The following is a 20,706-nucleotide window of genomic DNA, read 5'->3' on the forward strand; positions in this document are numbered from 1 at the left end:
TTTCTTTTATGAAGCATAGGGTGTTTAGAACTATGGAAGCAGTGCAAGAAAAATATTAATGAATAACTATGGAGTGCAGACATTAATGCATTCCTTTCTCTTGAAATAACTGGCTTTTCTCTGTGGGCTCTGTAAAAGAAAAATGTCTGCGGAGTCTGAACCTGCTGTATAGAAGCCAAAGTAGATGGTGATTTAGAACTTCACTGGCTTTTTTGTTAAAATGTTACCTCTGCATTTATCATGTGGCCAAAAATCATCTCTCTTTCTCCACACAATGATAACCCTGAGGAGGCAAGGTATGCCTAAGGCACAGGGGTGGTTCCTGAGGTACTGGCTGATGGCAACTGTGAGTGAAAAACGATTTCTAGGACCCCCTCCCACCCCCCAGACTCTACCCGATGTTGGAGGAGAGGAATTAAAGTGTTGCGAGCACTCTACCATGGGAGTGCTCTGCAGCAGTGGATTTTGAAGCCCCGAGTAGCTTTTGCTTCCCGGCAGGTATGGAGGGGTACGCGAGCTGCGTGTGGGGCTGCGCCAGCAGCAATGCTCCAAGGTTTGAATCCAGCCTTCCCGGGCCAGGGCTGAAAACCGCAGGTCGGCTCAAGGCGGCGGCGCCTGACAGCCGGCCTTGCTCCAGCTGGTCCTTCGAGGGAGCGGAAGGCAGAGGGTGCCCGCGGCGGAGACCCCCGTGTCCCGCCGCCGGTGGAGCCGGGTGGGTGCCTCAGTGCCCCACGGAGCCCGGCTGCGCGGGCAGGCGCTGTCCGGCGCCCAGCGGAGCAGGAGGCTCAGGAACCTGCCCGAGATAGCTGCGGGGCTCAGTTCAGCGTTTAACCCCCCCGGCCACCTCTCCCCGATGGCGCCCACCCCTCCCTCAGCTGCCTCACCGCCTCGCCCACCCCGCCCGCCGCAGCGGCTGGCGAACGGGGCTTTGTCCCGGTGTCCCGGCCCGCCGGGACTGAACGCTGCAGCTGGGATCATTGTGCAAGGGACGGGGGAAGGGGGGTGCGACGGTGCCTCCCGCCAGGCGGTTTCCTTTGGCGGCCTGCGGCCCCCTCGCCTGCCCCCTCCGCTCCCCGGGAGCCGCCGGGACTTGTAGTCCGGCCCGGCCCGGCCCGAGGGGCTGCCCGCAGGGGACCCCGCCGCCCCCGGGGGGTCCGCAGGGCCCAGCGCGGCTCCCGGCCGCCTGCCCGCCGGGGCCGGGGCCGCTCCGGCCGCCCCCTGCGGGACGCCGCGGCCCACGGCGACCCCGCTGCCGGGCGGGAGGCAGGTCCCGGGCCCCCAGGGCCGGGCAGGGCCGCGGCGGGCGGCGGGCGGGCGCGGAGCCGGACTACGGGCCCCGAGCGCCCCTGCGCGGCGGCGGGGCGGGGCGGGGCGGGCGCGGCCCTACAAAGGCGGCGGCGGCGGCGGGCGGCCGCTACTCACCGGCACCGGCGGGAGGGCGCGGCGCCGCCCGCGCTCCCGGGACAAAGCGCGGCCATGAGCCGGCTGTAGGCCCCCGGGACCCAGCCGCCGCTCCGCTCCCCTCGGCCGCCGCGGGGGCTCGGAGGGGGGGTGGTTGTTCTGGTCGCCGGCGGCGCGGGGTGGATGCCGGCTGCGGCCGGCCGCGCCCGGCACCATGCACACCGTGCAGAAGGACACCACCTTCACCAAGATCTTCGTTGGGGGGCTGCCCTACCACACCACCGACTCCTCCCTCAGGAAGTACTTCGAGGTCTTCGGGGACATCGAGGAGGCGGTGGTGATCACCGACCGGCAGACCGGCAAATCCCGGGGATACGGCTTTGTAAGTGCCGCTCCGCTGCCCGGGCGCCGCGGTGAGGGGCTGGCGGAGCCCCGCTGGCCGGGCGCTGCCTGGTGCCGCCGCCCGTCCCGTCGCTGCTGCGCGGCCGGGGAGGCCGTGCCCGGGGCTGGGCGGGGGCCCGGCGGGGAAGCCCCCCGCACCGCTCGTGTCAGCGCCTCCTTCCCCCGGTCCCGCCGCCTCGGGCCTCCGCGGTCCCCGCCGTGCCGTGCCGCCCGCCCCCTCGGGGCGCTGCCCCCCGCCTGCCCGCTGCCCCGCACACCGGCCTGCGGGGGCTTTGGGACCGGCTCCGTCAACTTCGTCAAAAATGCTCGGGGGGAGGAGGTGGGGAGGGAGGGCAAACAGCTGGCGGGAGCCCAGCGGAGCAGCTGGGCGAGGGGGGAGCCCCCTGTTTCCTGGCAGGCCCCTGGGAGCCCTGCCCGCCTTTGCTACCCCGGTGAGACCGCGGGGAGCGGAGTGTAGCTCCTGCTTCAAAATAGAACGATAAATAAACTCTGCTTGGTGCCTGTTGCTGGGGTGTTTACGAAGCGCTGTTGCCACAAACAAGGCTGTGCTTAATTCCAGGTGACCATGGCAGACAGAGCAGCAGCTGAAAGAGCGTGCAAAGACCCAAACCCCATCATTGATGGCAGGAAAGCGAATGTGAACCTGGCATATTTGGGAGCAAAACCAAGAAGTATTCAAACTGGTGAGGCATCCAGGAGATCCTGTCTCTCTGTTAGAATAACAAGTTACTCAAGCCGGATTCATCTCATCCGATGATGCGTGCTTACCCCTCATAGTTCTGAGGATGCTCCGTAGTCCAGTTACCTCTCTTCTGTATCTTCTTACTTGTACCTCTTCTATATCTTCTTACTTGTACCAGTTAACACTGGTGTTAGGCACCTAAGGCCGTGTAACAGAGTTAAAACTGTTTTCTTCTGAAAACTGAGGCTATGCTGTCCTCCTGTTATCTTCTCCGTTACACTGGTATTAGCAGTAAGATCCCTTCTGTCGTTCTGCCCTTTGGTTTAATGACTGCAGTAGCCAGTGTGTAAAATAAGGCATTACACCCCCTTGTCTGTTCAATAACAGCACTTTCACACTGTTCTTTAATCGGAATTCCCATCTGGTCCTCGTGCATATCACATACACATATTAAGATTGACTCGCTTCTAAGTGGGGCTCTGAGTTTGCTCACATGCATAGCAGATAAAATGCATGTACATGTGGTCCAAGGTGTATACGCATTATTTATACGAGGTGTATATGCATTAATTATGCATGTATATTAAGAGTTGAACAGTACAATGGATGCCATTCATTAATATGCCTTTTTTTCTGAACTTTTTTTTTTTTAGGTTTTACCATAGGTGTGCAGCAGCTACATCCAGCCTTCATTCAGAGACCCTTTGGGTAAGTGGAAACGTTTCTTAACAGACTGCTTGAAATCAAATTCATGAATCAACTTCCTCATTATTTAAAATATGTGAAAAAAGCCTTAGTTGTCAAGAGTGGACAGTTTCAACAGCTGTTGTTAATGTTTGGAGTACTTTATTTCTGGTGAAGATTTCAGAAGTTTTGTGCGTTTGTCAGCTTTAATGTAATTCCCAAAGATCCTCCTTTATCCTCAGTAATTCTTAGTCATAATAAACCCAGTGCATTGCTTGCTGCTTTGCCAACTTCAAGAATTCACAGGAATTAAAATAAATGGAAAATAGTTTCTCTATTATAGTACATAAGGTGTCAAAACAATTAAGCAAATTCGGTTCCCGTGTTTCTCAAATAAGATCTTCTGCTTCCTCTGTGCTGTTTCCCACGTAAATAATGCTTAGGATACAGTTTTATCCCAGAAAACAAATTGCATTGGAAACAAAGTCTGTTACTTAATGAAAGTAACATTAGGTCAAAAATTGATTTTGGACAGATGTTATACAAGGCTTGAATAGTCTGCAAAAGTGGGCTTTTGTCTGCTGTTTTCAATAGCTTATACCATCCCTACTCGGTTAGAAAAGTCCTCTTTTTATACATCTAATAGGATCTGGCAGCTGCTCGGCAAAAGACAAGTGTGCTTCACGAGAACAATAGTGACTGTCATACTGCCTTCATTTAACTGTTTAATGATTGATGCAGTTCTTTTTTTACGCCATTTCAGAAAGTGAATATTGATAGGGCTTTTTTATTACTATTTTGTAAGAGCATTAAGAAAGTAGGTGCATTTTTAAAAGCTTTTGAGCGCTGCTCTGTTGTGTTTTTTGTGTGACTCAATATAAATAGATGGGATTTTGGCCTTTGTCAACAGAAATAGTTCATCTCTTTCCTGCTCTGCTCATGTTTTTCTGGGGTGTTTTTTTTTCAAAGAGAAAAAAATTCTGCTAAAAACAAAACAGAAACTTTCACTCCTCTGCCCTCATGGCTGCAGTTGCCAACTGCCTGGGTAATCTCATTCCAGTCAGTTTATGGATGTAAGAGACTGTGTTGCCACAATAGTGCACACCCGGTGTACGTGTGTTGTGTACAGTTCAAACATGCCAGTTTTCATAAGTGGTTATGGCTTTGTTGGAAAGACTCGAAGAACATCTGTCATGAAATGAAGAGGATTTTTTTTTTTTTTGTGCAAGAGCCACAGTAGTCTACATAGACAAGATGCTGCTTTTTAACAGCCCCCAAAGTAGGCAGTAGTAGTGCCTTTGAGATGGGAACCCCAGAGGCTTTCCAGGGGTGCACAAGAGCAGTGGATGGTAAAACCAGCCTGTTACAAGTTTTTCCGTGCATGGTAACAGAAAAGAGCAAAATGGTGAAGCATGTTAAACAAAATGTGTTGGCAGGAGCGCCAGCGCATGCCTGCTCCCCGTGCAGATAATCTGCTGTTCCTGTGGGTGCAATACAGGAACCCAGGAACCGTTCCTGCCCAGCAGCCGCAGCCCTGCAGCTCTGGAAAATGTAGGTTTTGGGGTGGTTTTTTTTTTTTAACAGTTTGCTTTTAGTTTCACATACAGAGGAGTGTGGGATCGACTGACGTACATGTTCCTTGTGATCTAGACAGTTACTGTTCCAGTCTTTAGGCATTGGTTTCATCATTAAGCCAGCAGCGCTGCAGTTAGCACATACAGCAGAGAGCACTATAAATTATTTATCAGTTGCCAAGAGACAGGAACCAGGAGACTGGAGGGTTGGAGGGAGGGGATTATATATCATTATTTGCAAGCACCAGTAAACAAGAATTTCATTGCTTTCAGTCATTGCTGCAGCAGAATTGCTGGAAATGGGGGTTTGGCAAAATGCAGAGCCGTTTACCTGAGCACTGCGACTGGGGCTGCTCTGTGGCTTCTGAGCAAAGCATCAGGTGCTCAGTCAAGCAACAGAGCTTGGCTGCCGGTTCCCTCTTTGTCTCGTCAGTAGACCAACAAAATTAAGAGCATGCGAGGCTTCACTCTTGTGTTCCCACGAACCCGCAATTTCCTTGGCACTTTGTGGTGTTTGAGGATAGATGAGTTTATCAGGGTCTGTCTGTCTTCTGGAAGCTTCGTCAAATCGCTGTTGTCCACTTGCTCTGTGCTGCGTAGGGTGGATCCTGACCTTCCCCAGACAAAGCTCAGTGGCTCGTCTGCTTTGCCCGCAGTGTAAGACACTGCCTGGCTCTCACCCCTGCCGTTCCTGTCTGTGCAAAGTATTTGTGTCCAGGGGTTGGCATGTGGTTTCCAAAAGACGATTGTTATGGGATATGGGGTAGTAGGTGTGCAAGCTGGGCTTGGCAAGGAAGAAATGAATGAACAACCCATAAGCTGCTAGGCAGTTAAGTAAGAGAAAGCCAGCCAGTCACGTTCCAGCTATCAAGCCACAAAACACAGGTTTTGGTGAAACCTAAAATGAATGGAAACTATGAAAATTACCCAAACATCAGTGAGGATTATTTATAAACTGAAGGCTTCCCTCCCGAGCCCCAGGCACCCAAATGCAGCTGTAAATATTGCCTGGGGTATGCGGAACAGAAAGAGAAACCATGAAGAGCCTCTCTCCTTCCTCCTGCTGTCCTGGCAGGGGAGGCACGCAGCAGACAGCATGGAGTCGGTAGTAAATCCTGTTCTGAAAAGTAGTCCCTAGGTTGTTGTAACCGGAGATCTTGACAGTAATGCGAAGCAAAGGATGCGCTTATGACTTGGAGATCTGGCTTCTGAGTTTAGGGAAGCAGCGTTAGGCCTGGGGGCTCAGCCCAGAGCTTACAGACTTCACTTTGCTTGGGTGCAGCTGGTGATGCCGCCGCATGTCCCTGCAGCCTCTAGCCAGCACAGAGCAGTGCTTACATGGTCAGAGGAGGTGGAGACCTTCTCTCCAAATGGAGCTGTCTCCTACTGCGGCAGCGTCCCTTTTAAGAAATACTGAGAAACATGTGAAACGCTGTGGAAGCTGTTAGGAGCAACTGTGTAGATGACTTGACCAGGAGTACATGGTGACGTGGCAGAGCTGCTTGGTGCCCCCCTCTTGGTTTTCTTTTCTGGGACTATGGTGCTTGAGACAGGTTTGAGTCTGCAGGGAATGGAGCTTCCCTGGCTCTCTTTGCAGCTGTGCTTGCTGCTCTGGATGCGAGCAGTGTATGGCAGATGCATTCCTGTGGCTGTGCCTCAGCGGAGCTATCTGTGTGGGAGATCTACCAGTGACTGAGTAAGTGACCGAGCTCTTGGAAGCATATAGCTGTCTCTTGTAGCAGGATCCAGCTCTCTGTATCTGCACATTGGGTGCCGCTGCTCCAGAGACCCTGCTGCCCATCCTTGTGTAGTTGCTTATTTTGTGGCCCCCTAATTCTGTCCCACATTCAGTCTTGGGCAGCATCAGAAAGAGTTAAATCTCTTTTGAGTTTGCAATTTCATGCATTGATGCTGCTGCAGTTAGGAAGTGAAGAAAGCCCCTCTTTGTGTCAGCCCACCCTCCCTCGCAGCTGTTTATCCTTAAAACTTCTCTACTGGGTTAAAAATAAAAGGAAACAAACTTTCATCTTTTCTGTGGTTATGCTTATAAAATGGCACACGCTGGCCTTGCTGTGCTCAGCCTCTGTCAGCTGGCATCCCCCTGCTCCGACTTCCTATTGCACCACTTACCAAAAAGCTGTCCCGCTGCAGGACCCCAGCCTGCTCTGCCGGTCACACGGGGCTCCCATGGGGATGACACACCCGGCACCTGTTGTTTATCATGTGACAATAACATGAAAGCTTTCGTGGGGGGATTTCCTAAGAAACGTTCAAATCCATTTTCCAAATGGCTTCAGCTGCTAGTTCTCAGGCATGCTGACTGCTGTTCAGACCAAACACTTGCCAGTCAGAGAGGCCCTTTCTTTTTTTATTTTAATTTTAAGAGTACACATGTATTTACAAGCAGATCAGATGACTTTGCGAATTTTCTTGAACGTGTCCTTCAAGGTGGCAAATGCTGGTATCAGACCCAAGGGCCTGATGTACAAAACTTTCTGGCTTTGGGCACAGTTTGCTCATGTCCTGCCTCTCGTGTAGGCCTGCAGAACCATACAGAGGAGAGTATCGTTGGATATACTGACCTTACGCTTGGCTACGTAAATGGTATGCCAGGCTCAAGGCAGTAGTAGCCCTCTTGCAGGGGGCAGGCTCTGGGTGAAGGGTGCTGCTGCCATGCCAGTGCCATCGGGGCACAGGGCTGCGTGTGATGGCGAGCGAGACTGATCTGGCTCTAGCTTTGTCTTTACAGCACGTGACTTGAGTTGTGCCATCTTCTCTGCATGATTCTCCTGCTTTGGTGGGTTTGCTCTGCATCCTCCTTAGCAGCAGAGACTCAAGTCCCCTTGTTGCAGGAGCTGGGGAGTGGCAGGTGGAAACTTCTCCTATTCCGATCTGGCTGGTGCCCTGTGGTCCCAGTGTGGGAGATGCGTGCACCTGTCTGAATTTTCAGAGCAGTCCAGCTCGTACTTGATCTCATCTTTCCTTTGTGCAGCTGTTGGCATACTGGTCCCCGACTCTGTAGTATTAAACGCATGCCCAGTAATTCGAATGATAAATGCAGCTCTGACCAGCCTGCCTGTGAGCTGAGGACACCAGCGGGGGAACTAGACAGTTGTTGTGCTGATAATTTGGTAGCAAGGACACTGGGTCACTTCTAAATATGACTTAGATGAAGAACTTGTTCCCCACAGATGGGAGCAAGCTACATACCAGAGCTAAATATACTCTATGATCACAAAAGATGAAAAGTTGAGGACCTCAGAGTTAAAACTGAGCCTCCTGTTTTTTGGTCTCCAAATCCTGTAAACAGGATCGTGCTGTCCCCTGCAATCTCCCTGTCACCAGCTCTCCTGTGCCATAGCTGAGCTGCTGCTGGCTGCGCTCTGGCCAAAGCACCGGAGGCTGGGAAAGCCATGCCGGGGGCAGGCTCACAGCCCCCCCGTGATTCCAGCTTGCAGGAAGGTGCGGTGAGAGGTGTCTTAGGTGCTGTAGAACAACAAAGGCACAACTGGCAGCAGAGATCACTGGAACTCTTAAAATGGAATTTCTTTCTTGGCTGAGGAACTATTTGTTTTATCAGTGTAGGCTTTCTTTTATCAAAAATAGGTATTTCATTGCTTTTTCTGTAGCTAAAGCATTCTACCTCAGAGCGCTTCATCTATCCAAGAAATAGTTTTTGATAAATCAAATGTGTGGATGTTTTTAATTAAAAGTCAGCGGAAGGGATCATGTGTAAAGAAAGTCTGTTAAAAAATGGAACCAGTTGAAAGTAGTCAGTTTGATACATACTATGCCAAAACTTGTCAGGTACTTGAGAAGACTTTAGAGATCTTTCTGCAGCCGTTGGTTTTCTCCAAGTTGTAGAAGAAAATTGGCGGGCTTAGTTAAAGGCAGAACTCCTGGGGCTTCCTGGGTTTTTCTGTCAGAGCTTTTGGGTTTCCTCCTGTGTGGACAGGACGAATCTAGCATCTCCCTGGCTTTCTCACACTGATGCTGAAGGACTCAGGCTCCAGTAGTGTACTGGTGTGAGGCATTTTCTCTTTCTTCTGTCAGTTCATTTCTGGTTTGGCTGTGCTGATAACTGAAAAGGGGAGGGGTTTTTCCTTCTCTGGATAGCTGACTAGTTGTGGATAAACTTCCATGTGGCTTTTTCCTTGGTGCCAGATGGCTCTTGTTTCAGGCAGATGTTATCTCCTGCTACCTGAGTGTTTTTCAGCCTGCTGCTCCAAAACTATTTTTGGTCTGGCCCAACATGCCTTTGTTTGGGATTAGTTTGGGTTTGTTGTTTTTTTTTTTTTCCTTTGGGTGTGGGGGAAGCAAGATGCAGAGGATAAAGTAATTGCTGAGCCTGGCTAACTTGTGGTGGAGCTCAGCATGTTCTTCTCAGACTGTTGGTTAAGCTGAGAAAAAGGATTAGATCTTTGTGAGAAGATGTACTCTTACCTGCAGCCTCTTTTTATTTATTTATTTATTTCAGGTTTTCCCCCCACATTTCTGCTTTGGCTGTGGGGGAAGGTATAGATGGCATTTCTTCTTACTTGTTCTTGTGGGATCCACCTTCCTTTTCTATGGGCCATGAGTTTGTTGCATCATGAAGTCAAGTGATGTGCTAACGCTGTAAAATGGGGACGTGTCTGGGCTACAGTGGGATCTCAGCTGCTGCAGTGCCTCCTGTTCCTTGTGTTTTCTCTCTCCTGGCACAATGAAAATAAATTGAAATCACTGGTTGCTCTTGTACCCTTAAGTTGGCATTTGTATTTCTCCAGCAGCAGTTTTGGTAGGCTCAGCAACCGGCAGAGGTTATCTCTGAATCCTGCAATACACTCGCTTTTTCTCTTTACTGATTCCAACCTGGGACAGTCAGTCGTGCCAGGTCATTCCCTGGTGGCTGCCACCAGTGAGGTGATGCCTGGTCCCAACTGGGAAGCAGGCAGCCCAGTGTACCTGTTTGCACAGGCTGCTATCTAAATCTCAGGGGGCCAGGGGAGGGCGAGTAGAAGGCAGTCAGGCAAATTACTTATAAGATGAGCAGAAATTGTGTTGGTTGGTTTGCTATTTTGTGTTTGTGTCAGCCTGTAGTAGGTGAGGATAAATACTGTACCACGGAGCTGCAGCGTTTGTCCTTGTCTTACTTAAGCCGGCTGCGATCGCTGGCTGCTGAGGCAGAAGCTGCTGAAATTTCAGCAGATGTTTCAATCTGCTTTAGTAAGGGACATTTCAGGACCGGAGGTTGGTCATGTCAGTGGTTGAAGCCCAGCCCGTGGCAGTGAATGGTGATGGATGGTGCAGTGGTCAGAGCACAGTGGATGTCCCAATCTGTGCCAGAGTGTTGGTGGATAAGCTCTGCATGATCTCTGGAGCAAGAGTCTTTGTTGGCAGGCAGGGACTGCTTTGGCCATGCTCCAGCCTGTAGCCCTCCCCCCCCCCGCCCCTCCAGTATCTGGATATGAGAACAGGACTTGAATTTTTCATGTTTCTACAGCCTGTCATTGTGGCTGGGGCCCATAGGATACGTATGGCCAAGCCAGCCACCGCTCCACACAGGCTTCCTTAAAGTGGCTCCATGAGGTGAGTGCTTGCTGGCTTGGGAGTGTCCTTCAGGAATGATGTTCTTGGGGCGTGAGTTACATCAGGATGTGTCTGTGCATCGCCAGCTCCGAGGTGGTGGTATGGCACTGCTAATGCGAGCATGGCCACGAGTAGCTCCTGCACTGCCACTGCTTTCCTTGGTGTTGCTGGGATGTGCTCCCCAGAGCAGCTTCTGTCGGCTGCTTTTGAAATCATCAACCCACTTCAAAATACATCTTAAAATCTGTCACCCAGGCTGCGGTTGGACGTGTTATTTCACCAGAGCTAGCTTTCTTGGTGCTGTCACGCACAGCTGTGCCTGTGCTCAGCTCATCTTCCAGTACCAGCTACCAACTGAAGCCCAGCACTGCCTGCCATCATGTGTTGTGGCGGTGTGGGTGCCCCTGCAGCAGCTAATGGGTCAGCTCTAGTGGAAATGGAGGCGAAATTCCTGGGGTCATATGCCAGAATTTGTGCCTTCACTGGCAGACACAAAGGGCTCTGTTTCTTTTATTCTTCAAGGAATAAAAGGCTGGTCGTCGCAGTGGCATTTGTGTGCTGATCTCTGTGAGACTGCCAAGAGCCCCATGCCCCTCCTTGTTTGCCAAGTGTTTGCGTGATGCTGTGTCCCTCTTGACAGAGGGTTGCAGTTGTCTCCCACCTCTCTCCAGGAGCAGTGAACCACATCCCAGTGTGGCTGGCAGAGATCAAGGGGCTCAGATCTTGGATGCTGGTCTCCCAGATCCATGCGGCTTGCAGGAGCTGCTCATGGCTCATGTCCTGCAGGATGGGAGAGAGATGAGAAAGTGCAGCTAAAGCACATTTTAGGTGTAAATCTGATATAATCAAACATATAAAGTGCCTCCAAGAGCTCTGCCAGACAGAGTGCTGACAAGGGAGAGGGCCTCATTAGCTCCTTCCTCTTCCTTGCTGTTTGGGAAGAGGTGTGGGGTGCACGACCATCTGACTTGTCCATTCTTCCTGGCTGCCCCTGGATCTGCGGCTGCCTGCCAGCGCACGCCTGCCGGTGTGGTGGGGAGAACCCGGTGGTGGCAGGTTTGAAAAAGTCCGTTCCTGGAGCAGGCAGCACCCTCCAGGAGCCAAGGGCGCTGGCAGCTGCCAGCCCCACCTGATGCAGTTGAACATCTCCACCCAGGACCGCACCACAAACAGCTGCTTTTGTTCTGCCCTTCGTGTGTTGCACAGCAAAAGCAGAAGCTGAGCCTGTGTCTCCTCTGCCAGTGGCTCTGTAACGATCTCTTTTGTTCCTAATCTTTCAATTTTGGCTGCCAGGGCAGCGTCGCGTCGTGCCATGTAGTTAGGAACAGGGGCTAGCGTGGTGGTCCTGGCTGCCCTCCTGCACCACGATGGCCCTCCTGAGTCCCTCCTGCGGCCACCGCTGGCTCTAGACTTAGGTTTGACCATGCTCGTTGCGTTTTGTGGCCTTTGCCCGTGATTAATCATAATGCCATAAGCATCTCGTACTTCTGCTGTTACGGGATGACTTTGATGTGTGGTGGCAATGGCTGATCACTTGGTTGATGTTTTATAATCACATTGTGTGTATTCTAGATGAAGTTCTCTTCTGGCTGGCAGGGTTCATCATGGGGGATGGAGGAAAACTGCAGGGAGGGAGGAAGGGAAAGGTGTCTTAAAACACAGATGTGACTCATTCTGTAGAAATTCAGATTAGAGTTTGCCGATTTCTAGAAAAAGAACTCCAAAAGAGCTTTTTTCTTTCCTGAAAGATCATCTTCAGAGATAATTGAAGGAGGGGGGAAATATTTTGGGACTTTTCTGTGGATGTGAAATGTAGCCAGCAGAGAACTTCATTGTACTGCACTGGTTTGTTTTGTTTGTAGCTGCAAGTCATCAAAGTGACCTTACCTTGGGCTGTGTGTTTTGATCGATGAGTTGCCATCTGTCCACCTAATTCAGAAATCCAAACTGCATAATACCTCGATTGAAATGTCAAGCTAAATTATTAAAACCCCACAGACCAAAAGAACCTTCCCTTTTACATAGAAGCAGATCCTGGAGTTGCTGAGTGTGATTTTTTCTAGTGCAGTAAACTATGGTGTGTGATGTGGGCTTGTGTATGCATTGGGCTGGGATGTATTTCTGGAAACAGTATACACGTACTTATTGTATTCATAGCTAATGGTGCTTTTTATTCAAAGTAGCATTGAAGAGCTGGAATTTTTCCTTGCTGAGGGGAAAAAAAAAAGTAGTGCAGGATGCCACAGATTTCCTGTCTCTCTGGAGCACACCGTGGGAACTGCGATGGAGGAGCTATGTACATGAAAGCAAAGCCGACGTGCGGAGTTTCTCAGGGACAGGTTGGGAGCGTGTTCTCGCCCTGATGGCTCCGTATACGGCCCCGTCCCGTGCATGGGGTGTGCCAGCTCCGAAGAACAGTTGGGTGGTAGCAAGGGACATTGGGGGTGACCTGTGGAGCTGCTCGAACAGGATGATGCTCAGGCTGGATGGCTTGGAGGCTCTGGGACTGTCCTCTTGGTCATTTTGCAGGCACGGGCTGAATGTCTGTGTGCAGGAGAAGTGCAGGCCCCTCCTCTGCTCCTGCTGGTGGGTGTTTCTCAGTGAGTCCTGAGCATGAGGGTTGTGCATTTGTTTTTTGTTGCATTTGTGGAGTGGTGTTAACACTTCGTCAAGCACCCTGGAGTAGCAGGAATCCTGGTAGTGGGACACCACACATAGGGAGAAGTGACAGGCAGCCAGAGATTGTCACCAACCTGAGATGCAGGCTGTTGTCTGAGCTGCCAATTTACGAGGGTGTAGAGCAGGAGGCATGCGTGGGGTCCACTCATCTCTCCTCCAGCGGTTGTGTGAGCCTTCTGGGTCAGGACTAGGTCCAGCTCCTCAGAAGAGGTGGTGGCAGCCGCTGTCAGATGCGAGTGCATGACATGAAGTGCCCTTGGTCTGAACTGGTGCGTAAGCTGTAGCTCTGATTTGGCTGTGCCGGCCTCAGTTGAGAGCAGAGCTAAACCAAAAAGCGATTCAGTAAATTTCTGCTGCCTCATCTCGTTCTTGTTAGTCACAGGGTGATTTCGGGTATGGTGCATTTATGGACTGAAGGGCTGCGAGGTCCCTCTCTCTGCACTACACCAGGAATAGCTCTGAGCTCTGTCTGGAGATGGTCTTGCACTTCATCAGCCGAAGGCTGAGGTGCTGCTTTCCACCATCCATCCCCCCCAGTGCTGCTCCTCAGGGGGTCACCTTGTTATATCTAAGGGCCCTGTTGCTCTTTGTGGGAAGGAGAACAATCATTCTCTCATCATGCAGATAGCCTCAAGAAAAAAGCAAAGTGCATATGTGAGTGGGAAAAAGAAAACTATTCAGATGGGCACTTGTTTGCGAGAAGCCTTTCTCCTGTCTGAAGAGCACGTTAAACCATCCAGTCCTGGTTGTAAAGCGAATGGGAACAGCCCCATAAGTGCTGGATAGGAGGGACCAGCCCCACGTGGACCCCAGGACCTTGTAGGTGGTGGCTGAGACCTAGGACAGGTGCTCAGGTGGATCGAGGGTGGCCAGTGACCCATCCAGCAGAGGTGTCCAGTCCCTGGCTGTGCGTCCCTCCAAAGCAGCCGAGCACTGGGTCCAGCTGCTGGGCAGCGGGAGGAGGCTGCTGGGGTCTGCAGCCCCAGCGATCAGATGGGTGGGTGGGCAAGGTACCCTCCCCCTGACCCACTGAGCTTGGCTTTACAGAGCATGTATGGGCCTGTGTCTTGTGAAAAGCCTGTGGGAGGCTTTTAAAAGTGGTCATGTTTGAAAATGTGCTGTCACAGACATCCACGCAGAAATCCCAAAAATACTTGAATCTGCATAAACTCTCTGCAGAGTTTTACCTTGGGGGTTTTTTTTGTTTGCCAGAATGGGTTGGGTGGAATGAGCTCTCCTGCGGATGGCTTTTGGTTTGTGCCGTGGCCTCATTGATTCAGCGAGCAGCCAGCCGAAGGGACCTTTTCCACAGCGTGCAGGTTGCGGTGCACGTGGCTTTGATCTCTCAGTGGTCATGTGCAGTTTGCTGGTGGCAGCCTGCAGCCCCCTGTTTCTTAAACAAGCCCCAGATCTGTCAAGCCTGCACACAATGGAGTGCTCTGCTGCCGAGGGCTGTGCAGGCGGGTACCGTTTGCTCTCCGCAGTTAATGTGCAATTGCCCATTTTTGTCTGGCCCATGGCAGTTTATGTGGATGGACCTAAACCTTCAGGTCTGCCCAGTTTTTGCTCTTGTTTGAGGCCTGACTTGTGGGCTCCTTGGAAAATATAGCCCTTTTATTTTGCTTCCCCCCCCTTCTTTTTCTTTCTTCCTCATTAGCAGTTTCCAGCAAATTAGTGGGCAATCCTGCATTAGTCATCTCCAGGATCTTTCAGTCTATGGACTTTAATTGACTGTGGCATTGTTAAGTTCCTTTCAGCAGCACGGCTACCTTGGGGCAGGGGCAAACCGGCTGGTGAAAAGCAACGCTTTAGGACCTGCATTAACAGGGCAGAGAAATGCCGGCGGCTGGCTGGCCACAGAGCCTGGATGTAGAACTCAAGGGCACATGAGCATCACTGCCAGGCTGGGGGCTGCTGGCGTGGTCGCTACTGCAAAGTGTTACTGAAGAGAAGAAACCCAGAATTAATGTATCGTGTTTTACAACACACACCCTGTAGCATTGCCCTAAACACCCGGTGTTATGGAAACATAGGCTTAAATGTGTAGTAACTGATAATAGCTGGCAAGCTGGAAGGCCTGCATCTGTGCCTGGGGACAGCAGTCATCCCTGGTGGGATGCTGCTACCCTCATGGGATGAGCCAGGGAGTGACCAGGTGTCCCTGGGGCCGGGAGGTGCCCCACAGGGGCTGTGGGTCCTCAGGAGCCTCCAGCAGGATTTGGGTGGTAGTGGGGAGCGTGGACCTGGAGGATACAGGAGGTGGCAAGGCTGCCAGCACTGGCAGGGCATGTGGGGGCCAGGGACATGTGGCGAGCCAGTCAGGCAGTGGGGCTGTATCGCAGCCATCCAGGGAGGTTATTTTGGGGACCAGCGGCCTGGAGAGTGGGAGACAGAAGACTTGGAGACCAGGGTGTGTATCTGTTTTTGCGTCCGTGCTTCATCTTGCACTACTGGGGGTCATCTTCCAGCCTTGGGGTCTAGGAGTGGTTTGCTTTCCATTCCCTCCACCCCAAGCAGCACCGCTCACTCGAGGGCAGCACTGCTGGGCAGCACCGTTTCTGTGGCTGACACACGTGGATTTGGGGAGAAGGAGGGGGACATGCAGGCTGGAGGGAGCCCAGCCCCTTGCTGACTCTCTCCCTTTGCCTCCACAGACTCACGCCTCACTATGTTTACCCTCAAGCTATCATCCAGCCCAGCGTGGTGATCCCTACCCCTGTGCAGTCCATCACGTCTCCCTACATTGACTACACCGCCGCCAGCCAAGCCTATTCCCAGTACACCACAGCTGCCTACGATCAGTACCCCTACGCTGCCTCTCCTGCTGCCGGCTTTGTGGGATACGGCTACACGGGCACAGTCCAGCCTCCCATCACCGCCAGCAACCCAGCGGCGCCCGCCACCGCTTTCGTGCAGTACCAGCCCCAACAGCTGCAGCCCGACCGCATGCAGTGAGGGCCCTCCCTGCGCCTTCGCCACCGAGGACAATCTTTTACAATGGAAGGATATGACTAGGACAACAAAAGCGACAAAAAACCCCCAATAAAAGAAATAAAACAAACAAAAAAAAAAACCAAAAAGAAAAAAAAACACCACCCCACCCCTTCATCCCCTTTACATAGGTGCATATCAATACCTAAGCTATTTATAGTGTTGAGGGCAAACCCAAACCCTTGCAGTCTGACTGTGCTTATGAAAATGGACTTCTGGTAAGGTTTTTTTTTTTTTGTATTTTTTTTTCTCCCCTAATCTGGACAGATACTGTCTTGAAGATGTTCTAAAAGTGACTGAAATGTTTCACAGGAAAACTACAGATTCTTGCACACATCGTGGTCTGCTTCCATCACCCGTGGTCTTCTTTCTGCCCCTACCCTGTCTGCCCCGTCAGCCCTTCCTTCCTCATCAAACCTGCAGTCCTCTTATTTACTGTTGAGGTACAGAGGTACTTGGAGAACATGGAAAAAAGCAATCTTATTTTTTGGTTGTACAAAAACTTTGTAATACTCAGAGATGCCTTAGGAAAAAAAAAAAGAAAAAGAAACTATTTTTTAATATTTATTGCGATTTTATTCGCATGAGCTGTGAATTACAGACAGAAGAATAGTAGTAAGTATCTGCCTTGTTTAATTCTCATTTTACTAAATTATTGTATGTAGGTAAAAGTTCTTAAGTAATTGCTGAATCACTTCAACATGCAAAAGGGAATATTGGCTTGAAGGAGAGCAGAATATTCCTTTAGTCAACGCACTGTACTATTTTCTTATTGTAATTGTTACTCTGTTAAGATTATCTCAAATTTAGGTATATTTTTAAATGCAAAAAACCAACCAAGAATACTGAACATTTTGTCTACTTTGGTAGATCTTTTGTTACAATGCTGCAACCTATGGAGACATTTACAGTATTTATGTAAAACAGATCTGGGGCTGTTGGCCAGCGATGCTTAGGGGAATATCATGAATGGAGCAAAAGAGAAAAAGGTGTAATGTCATTGAACATGTGGGTAAAGGTAACCTTTTAATGCCTATAATCCAACAGCCAAATAAAGGAAGAGAACAGATGATGTAAATTAAGTGCATTTCTACAAAGAACAGCAATAAACTATTTTAACTTTTAAAATTATTTGATACTGTATGGTACCATGTTTGCTTGGCTGAAGCCTGTTAGGCAGTACTTTCAAACTGACCTGATATGCTGGGGCCTTTGCCCGCGAGCGTGCCAGAGTGGGCTGGGAGCCTGGCAAGCACCCCCGCCCGCATCCTGACCTGGCACTGCACCGTGCAGGCGTTGCAGGGTGCCTCCGTCCCTCGCAGTGTGTCCTGTCAGCTGTTACTTGCTCTGCATGTCCCATGCTTGAGATTTTTAAGCTCCTGGAGCATCGTGGTCCCCAAGGCTTGTGCCTAGTGCTGGGCACTTGCTCACAATCAGCACAGCAGAGGGTGTAAAGTGCTGCCATCCTGGTGCAGCTCCAGCAGGACCTGGGACGGCTGAGGTCAGACCTCATCCCAGGATCCTCAGGATATGGCTTTCCTTCTGTTATTTGCTTGGAATAAGATTTTCTTACCCAAAATTGAATCCATCCAGAAAAGAGTGGCCTGCCAAAGCCTTGCCCTGGTTGAGGGCCAGGTTGCTGAAGTCCCCAGGATCCATCGGGGTTCGGGTGGGCTGCAGGCAGCGGCAGCAGCAGGGACCGGCCGGGTTCTCGCCCCCCGCAGCCACCTCTGCGCTAGTGACACGCCTGCGTGTGACTTTACCCAACCAACTTGCTTTAGAAATTTGGTTTTCAGATTTTGACAATTGCAAACTTCAAGTATCGGTTTTTTAAAAGTAAATAAAATTGTTCCATTTGATCATGCCGGTTACCTAGTTCCTCTTGGTAAAGGTTACAGCAGGACCGGTGCCAGGAGGTCCCAGCATCTTTGGCACTGGCACGTACCGCTGTTGCAGGTGACGATACCCAAAGCCATCCTGGGGGAAGAGGGTGCCGAGGGTGAAAGCAAGAGGCAGTTCAGCACTGCAAGCAACCGCCCTGGCAAACTTAAAGGCACACAGTGGGCACGTCTAACGTCGTCGGTAGGCCTCAGAGTAAACAACCCATCTCAATGGATGGAAACAGCTCATTCCTCCCTTGCTCGTACTGTGTGAGAATGCAGAACCTGGTGGGGCTCTGTTCATCCTGCCCAGGGTTTTGCTTACAACCATGTGGGTGACATTTATTTCCTTTTTAAGTAATTACTTTCTGGATACGGCTGTGGGTCTGCCAAAGGAGTAAGAGCTGAGCGCCGCATCCAGCACAGCGCTGGCGGGGAGTGCAGCCTGGCCTGGGAAACCTGCCTTTGAAGTACTATCAGGGCCAGAGATTATTTCGTAATTACTCTTTTTTTTCCCTGTCATGAGTCTTTCTGAGGAGGAGGAGGAGGAGGGAGTGGAGGATTTTGGAGGCAGACGGAGGTGCTGGGAGCTGCCAGGGAGCGTTTGGCCCTGACCCCATGGTATTGGGGTGCCCATCCTCAAGCAGTGCTTCTGCCCGGCTCTGGCGCTGCTGCACGTCAGCTTTTGTCTTCACTGAGGACCCGCGTCTCCCCTGGTCAACAGGCAGATCAAAGCCTCCGAAAATTAATTTGTTGCTGAAAAAAAACACGTGTCCAGTGTGTTTTGAAGTGAGGAGAGTGATGATTTTCCATTTAGCTGATTCCCTGAGAGGTGGCCAAAACTGTGAGGAAGCGAGGGCAGCAGCCACGGCCTCCTTCGCCCAGCACCCAGCCTCGCCACTGCCGAGTGCCATTCCTGGATCCCGCTCAGTTTGGCTCCAGGCTCATTTCAAGAAACAACCACATCAAAACAAGAGCCCAACCTGCCGCCTTCCTGTTTGTGAAAACCCAGCTGTGAAATTGTGGCCAGGCAGAATAATGAAATCCGCCGGCCAGCTTCCCAGGTGGAAGTGGGGTTGCAGTGGCAGGTGGCAGGGAAGCCTGAGGTCCTGGAAAAGGAGCCCAGGCACTTCCTTAGCCTGGTGCTAGGCTGGGAAAGTGGGAAGAGCCTGATGGGTCACTGTGTTAAAGGGATAAGAGTTAATTGCAGTGTGAGAGTAGTGGGGTGTGGGTGAGAGGCAGTGGCTGCGTGGCTCCTGACTGGTCAGGGTAGTGCAGGGCAAGTGCTTAAATCACTTTGCAATTGCTTATAAGTGTAATTTTTTTTTTTTTCATGCATGCATTGCTTGATGGAGCATCCACTTTCACCTGCACTGTGTACCTCATGTTGTCCTGGCATGAAACAAGCTCGCCCCAGGCAGCTCAGCTCTGCTCCGGCCAGATGGGAGCCCAGGGTGGGCACAAGCTGGGGAGTCCCGGTGCTGTTGTTGGAGCTTCGGAGCAGCAACCTGCAGGATGCAGGGACGCAGGGAGGAGTGGTGAGTGATGGATGGCATTGCCAGGGCAGCCCCAGCAGCACCATCTGCTTGGCACAGGTTCTGGGGGTGGAAGCAGCCATGGGGGACCAGACCTTGTCCCGGGCTCATCCCCGTGGCCATGCTGGCAGGTGTCCTGGGCTAGGCTACCTCCCAGCAGCTGTGCCCTCATGCCCAGTCATTTGCATGACAAATTCAAACCTTTTTCATAGGAAACCATCACACTGGGGCTGTCCGGGTGAGCTTTGGCTTGCTCTGGCTGGAGCTCGGGCAGCCCCTAGGCTGTCATGGGGAAGCATTGCCATGAATGCCAGTGCTGGGGTCCTGACCATCACCCAGCTAAGCCCAGCCGCAGCCTGGCATCGCCTGCCCTTCCACACCACAGCAGCGAGCTGAGAGCCAGCCAGACCCCAGGCTGCCCACAGGTGCCAGGTGCTCCCCATGCCCGCGGTGGGAAGGGGATGGCTCGTGTGAAGTTTCTGCCCTCGCCCCAGAGGCACAGCCAAGGGCTCTGCTGCCAACAGTTGCCCAAATTCCCTCATGATAAGGGGCAGGGGGACACTGAGCCCACGTCTCTGCAGCACTCGCCCCCGCTGCCCCACGTTATCTGGCTGAGACACTTGGGGAGCTCCGCGGGCACCCATCAAGGTCCAGGGCTTTGCAGTGGCACTCCCTGCCAGTGACCATCCCTGGGAAGGCTGAGGGCACTGGGGGGCACGGGGGACACTGCCAGCCCCCACAACCCAGCTCCTGCAGTAACAAGTCCCAGTGCCAAAACTTGCCGGCTGAGAGGGAAAGGCTGAGTGCAGGATTTATTTGCATAATATCTGGGCTGCTGTTGGCACTTGCCCTTTAAAATAAAGTTCACAGCAAAATGGTTTTACCCCCTCACATACAGGGAATGCTAACAGCATCCTTTTTTTTTTTTTTTTTTTCTTTTCTGGCTGAAACTTGTTTTTCCCTCCTTTGTGCCTCTCTGAATCCTGCCAGCGTAGAGATTCCCTTGTTCAGAGAGAAAAAAAGAAAGGGGGGGGAAAAAAAGAAAAAGAAAAACTTAAGCCTGGGATTAAAAACCATCACTAAAATAGTTTGAATAACAAAGTCAACTGACTCGCTGGGAGCCTGGTGAATGCCTGTCACGTATCGCCCTTCGGCCAGGGGCATAGTCATGTGTTTCACTAGATAGTTCCTAGAAAAGCTTCTGCTCAGCCCGATAGACCTGCGGCTGCTGATACCGCTGTGCCCACGCTGTGCGGGCCCCGCTCTCCCAGAGGGCTGTGGAAAACTTCCTGAACTTGTAGGAGCCGGGG

The 20,706-nt window shown here is 51.6% G+C and overlaps 1 protein-coding gene across 1 annotated transcript; it reads left to right on the forward strand.

Annotated features, from left to right (window-relative positions):
* The first annotated feature begins 1,405 nt into the window (after window positions 1–1,405).
* On the forward strand, window positions 1,406–17,112 carry RBM38 (RNA binding motif protein 38). Its single transcript, XM_055722444.1, has 4 exons — window positions 1,406–1,783; window positions 2,363–2,486; window positions 3,139–3,193; window positions 15,645–17,112. The coding sequence occupies exons 1-4, from the start codon at window positions 1,616–1,618 to the stop codon at window positions 15,943–15,945; spliced, it is 648 nt and encodes a 215-aa protein (XP_055578419.1). The 5' UTR covers window positions 1,406–1,615; the 3' UTR covers window positions 15,946–17,112.
* The last annotated feature ends 3,594 nt before the right edge of the window (window positions 17,113–20,706 follow it).

Source organism: Falco cherrug, chromosome 10 (genome assembly GCF_023634085.1).
Source record: "Falco cherrug isolate bFalChe1 chromosome 10, bFalChe1.pri, whole genome shotgun sequence".
Classification (NCBI taxonomy): domain Eukaryota; kingdom Metazoa; phylum Chordata; class Aves; order Falconiformes; family Falconidae; genus Falco; species Falco cherrug.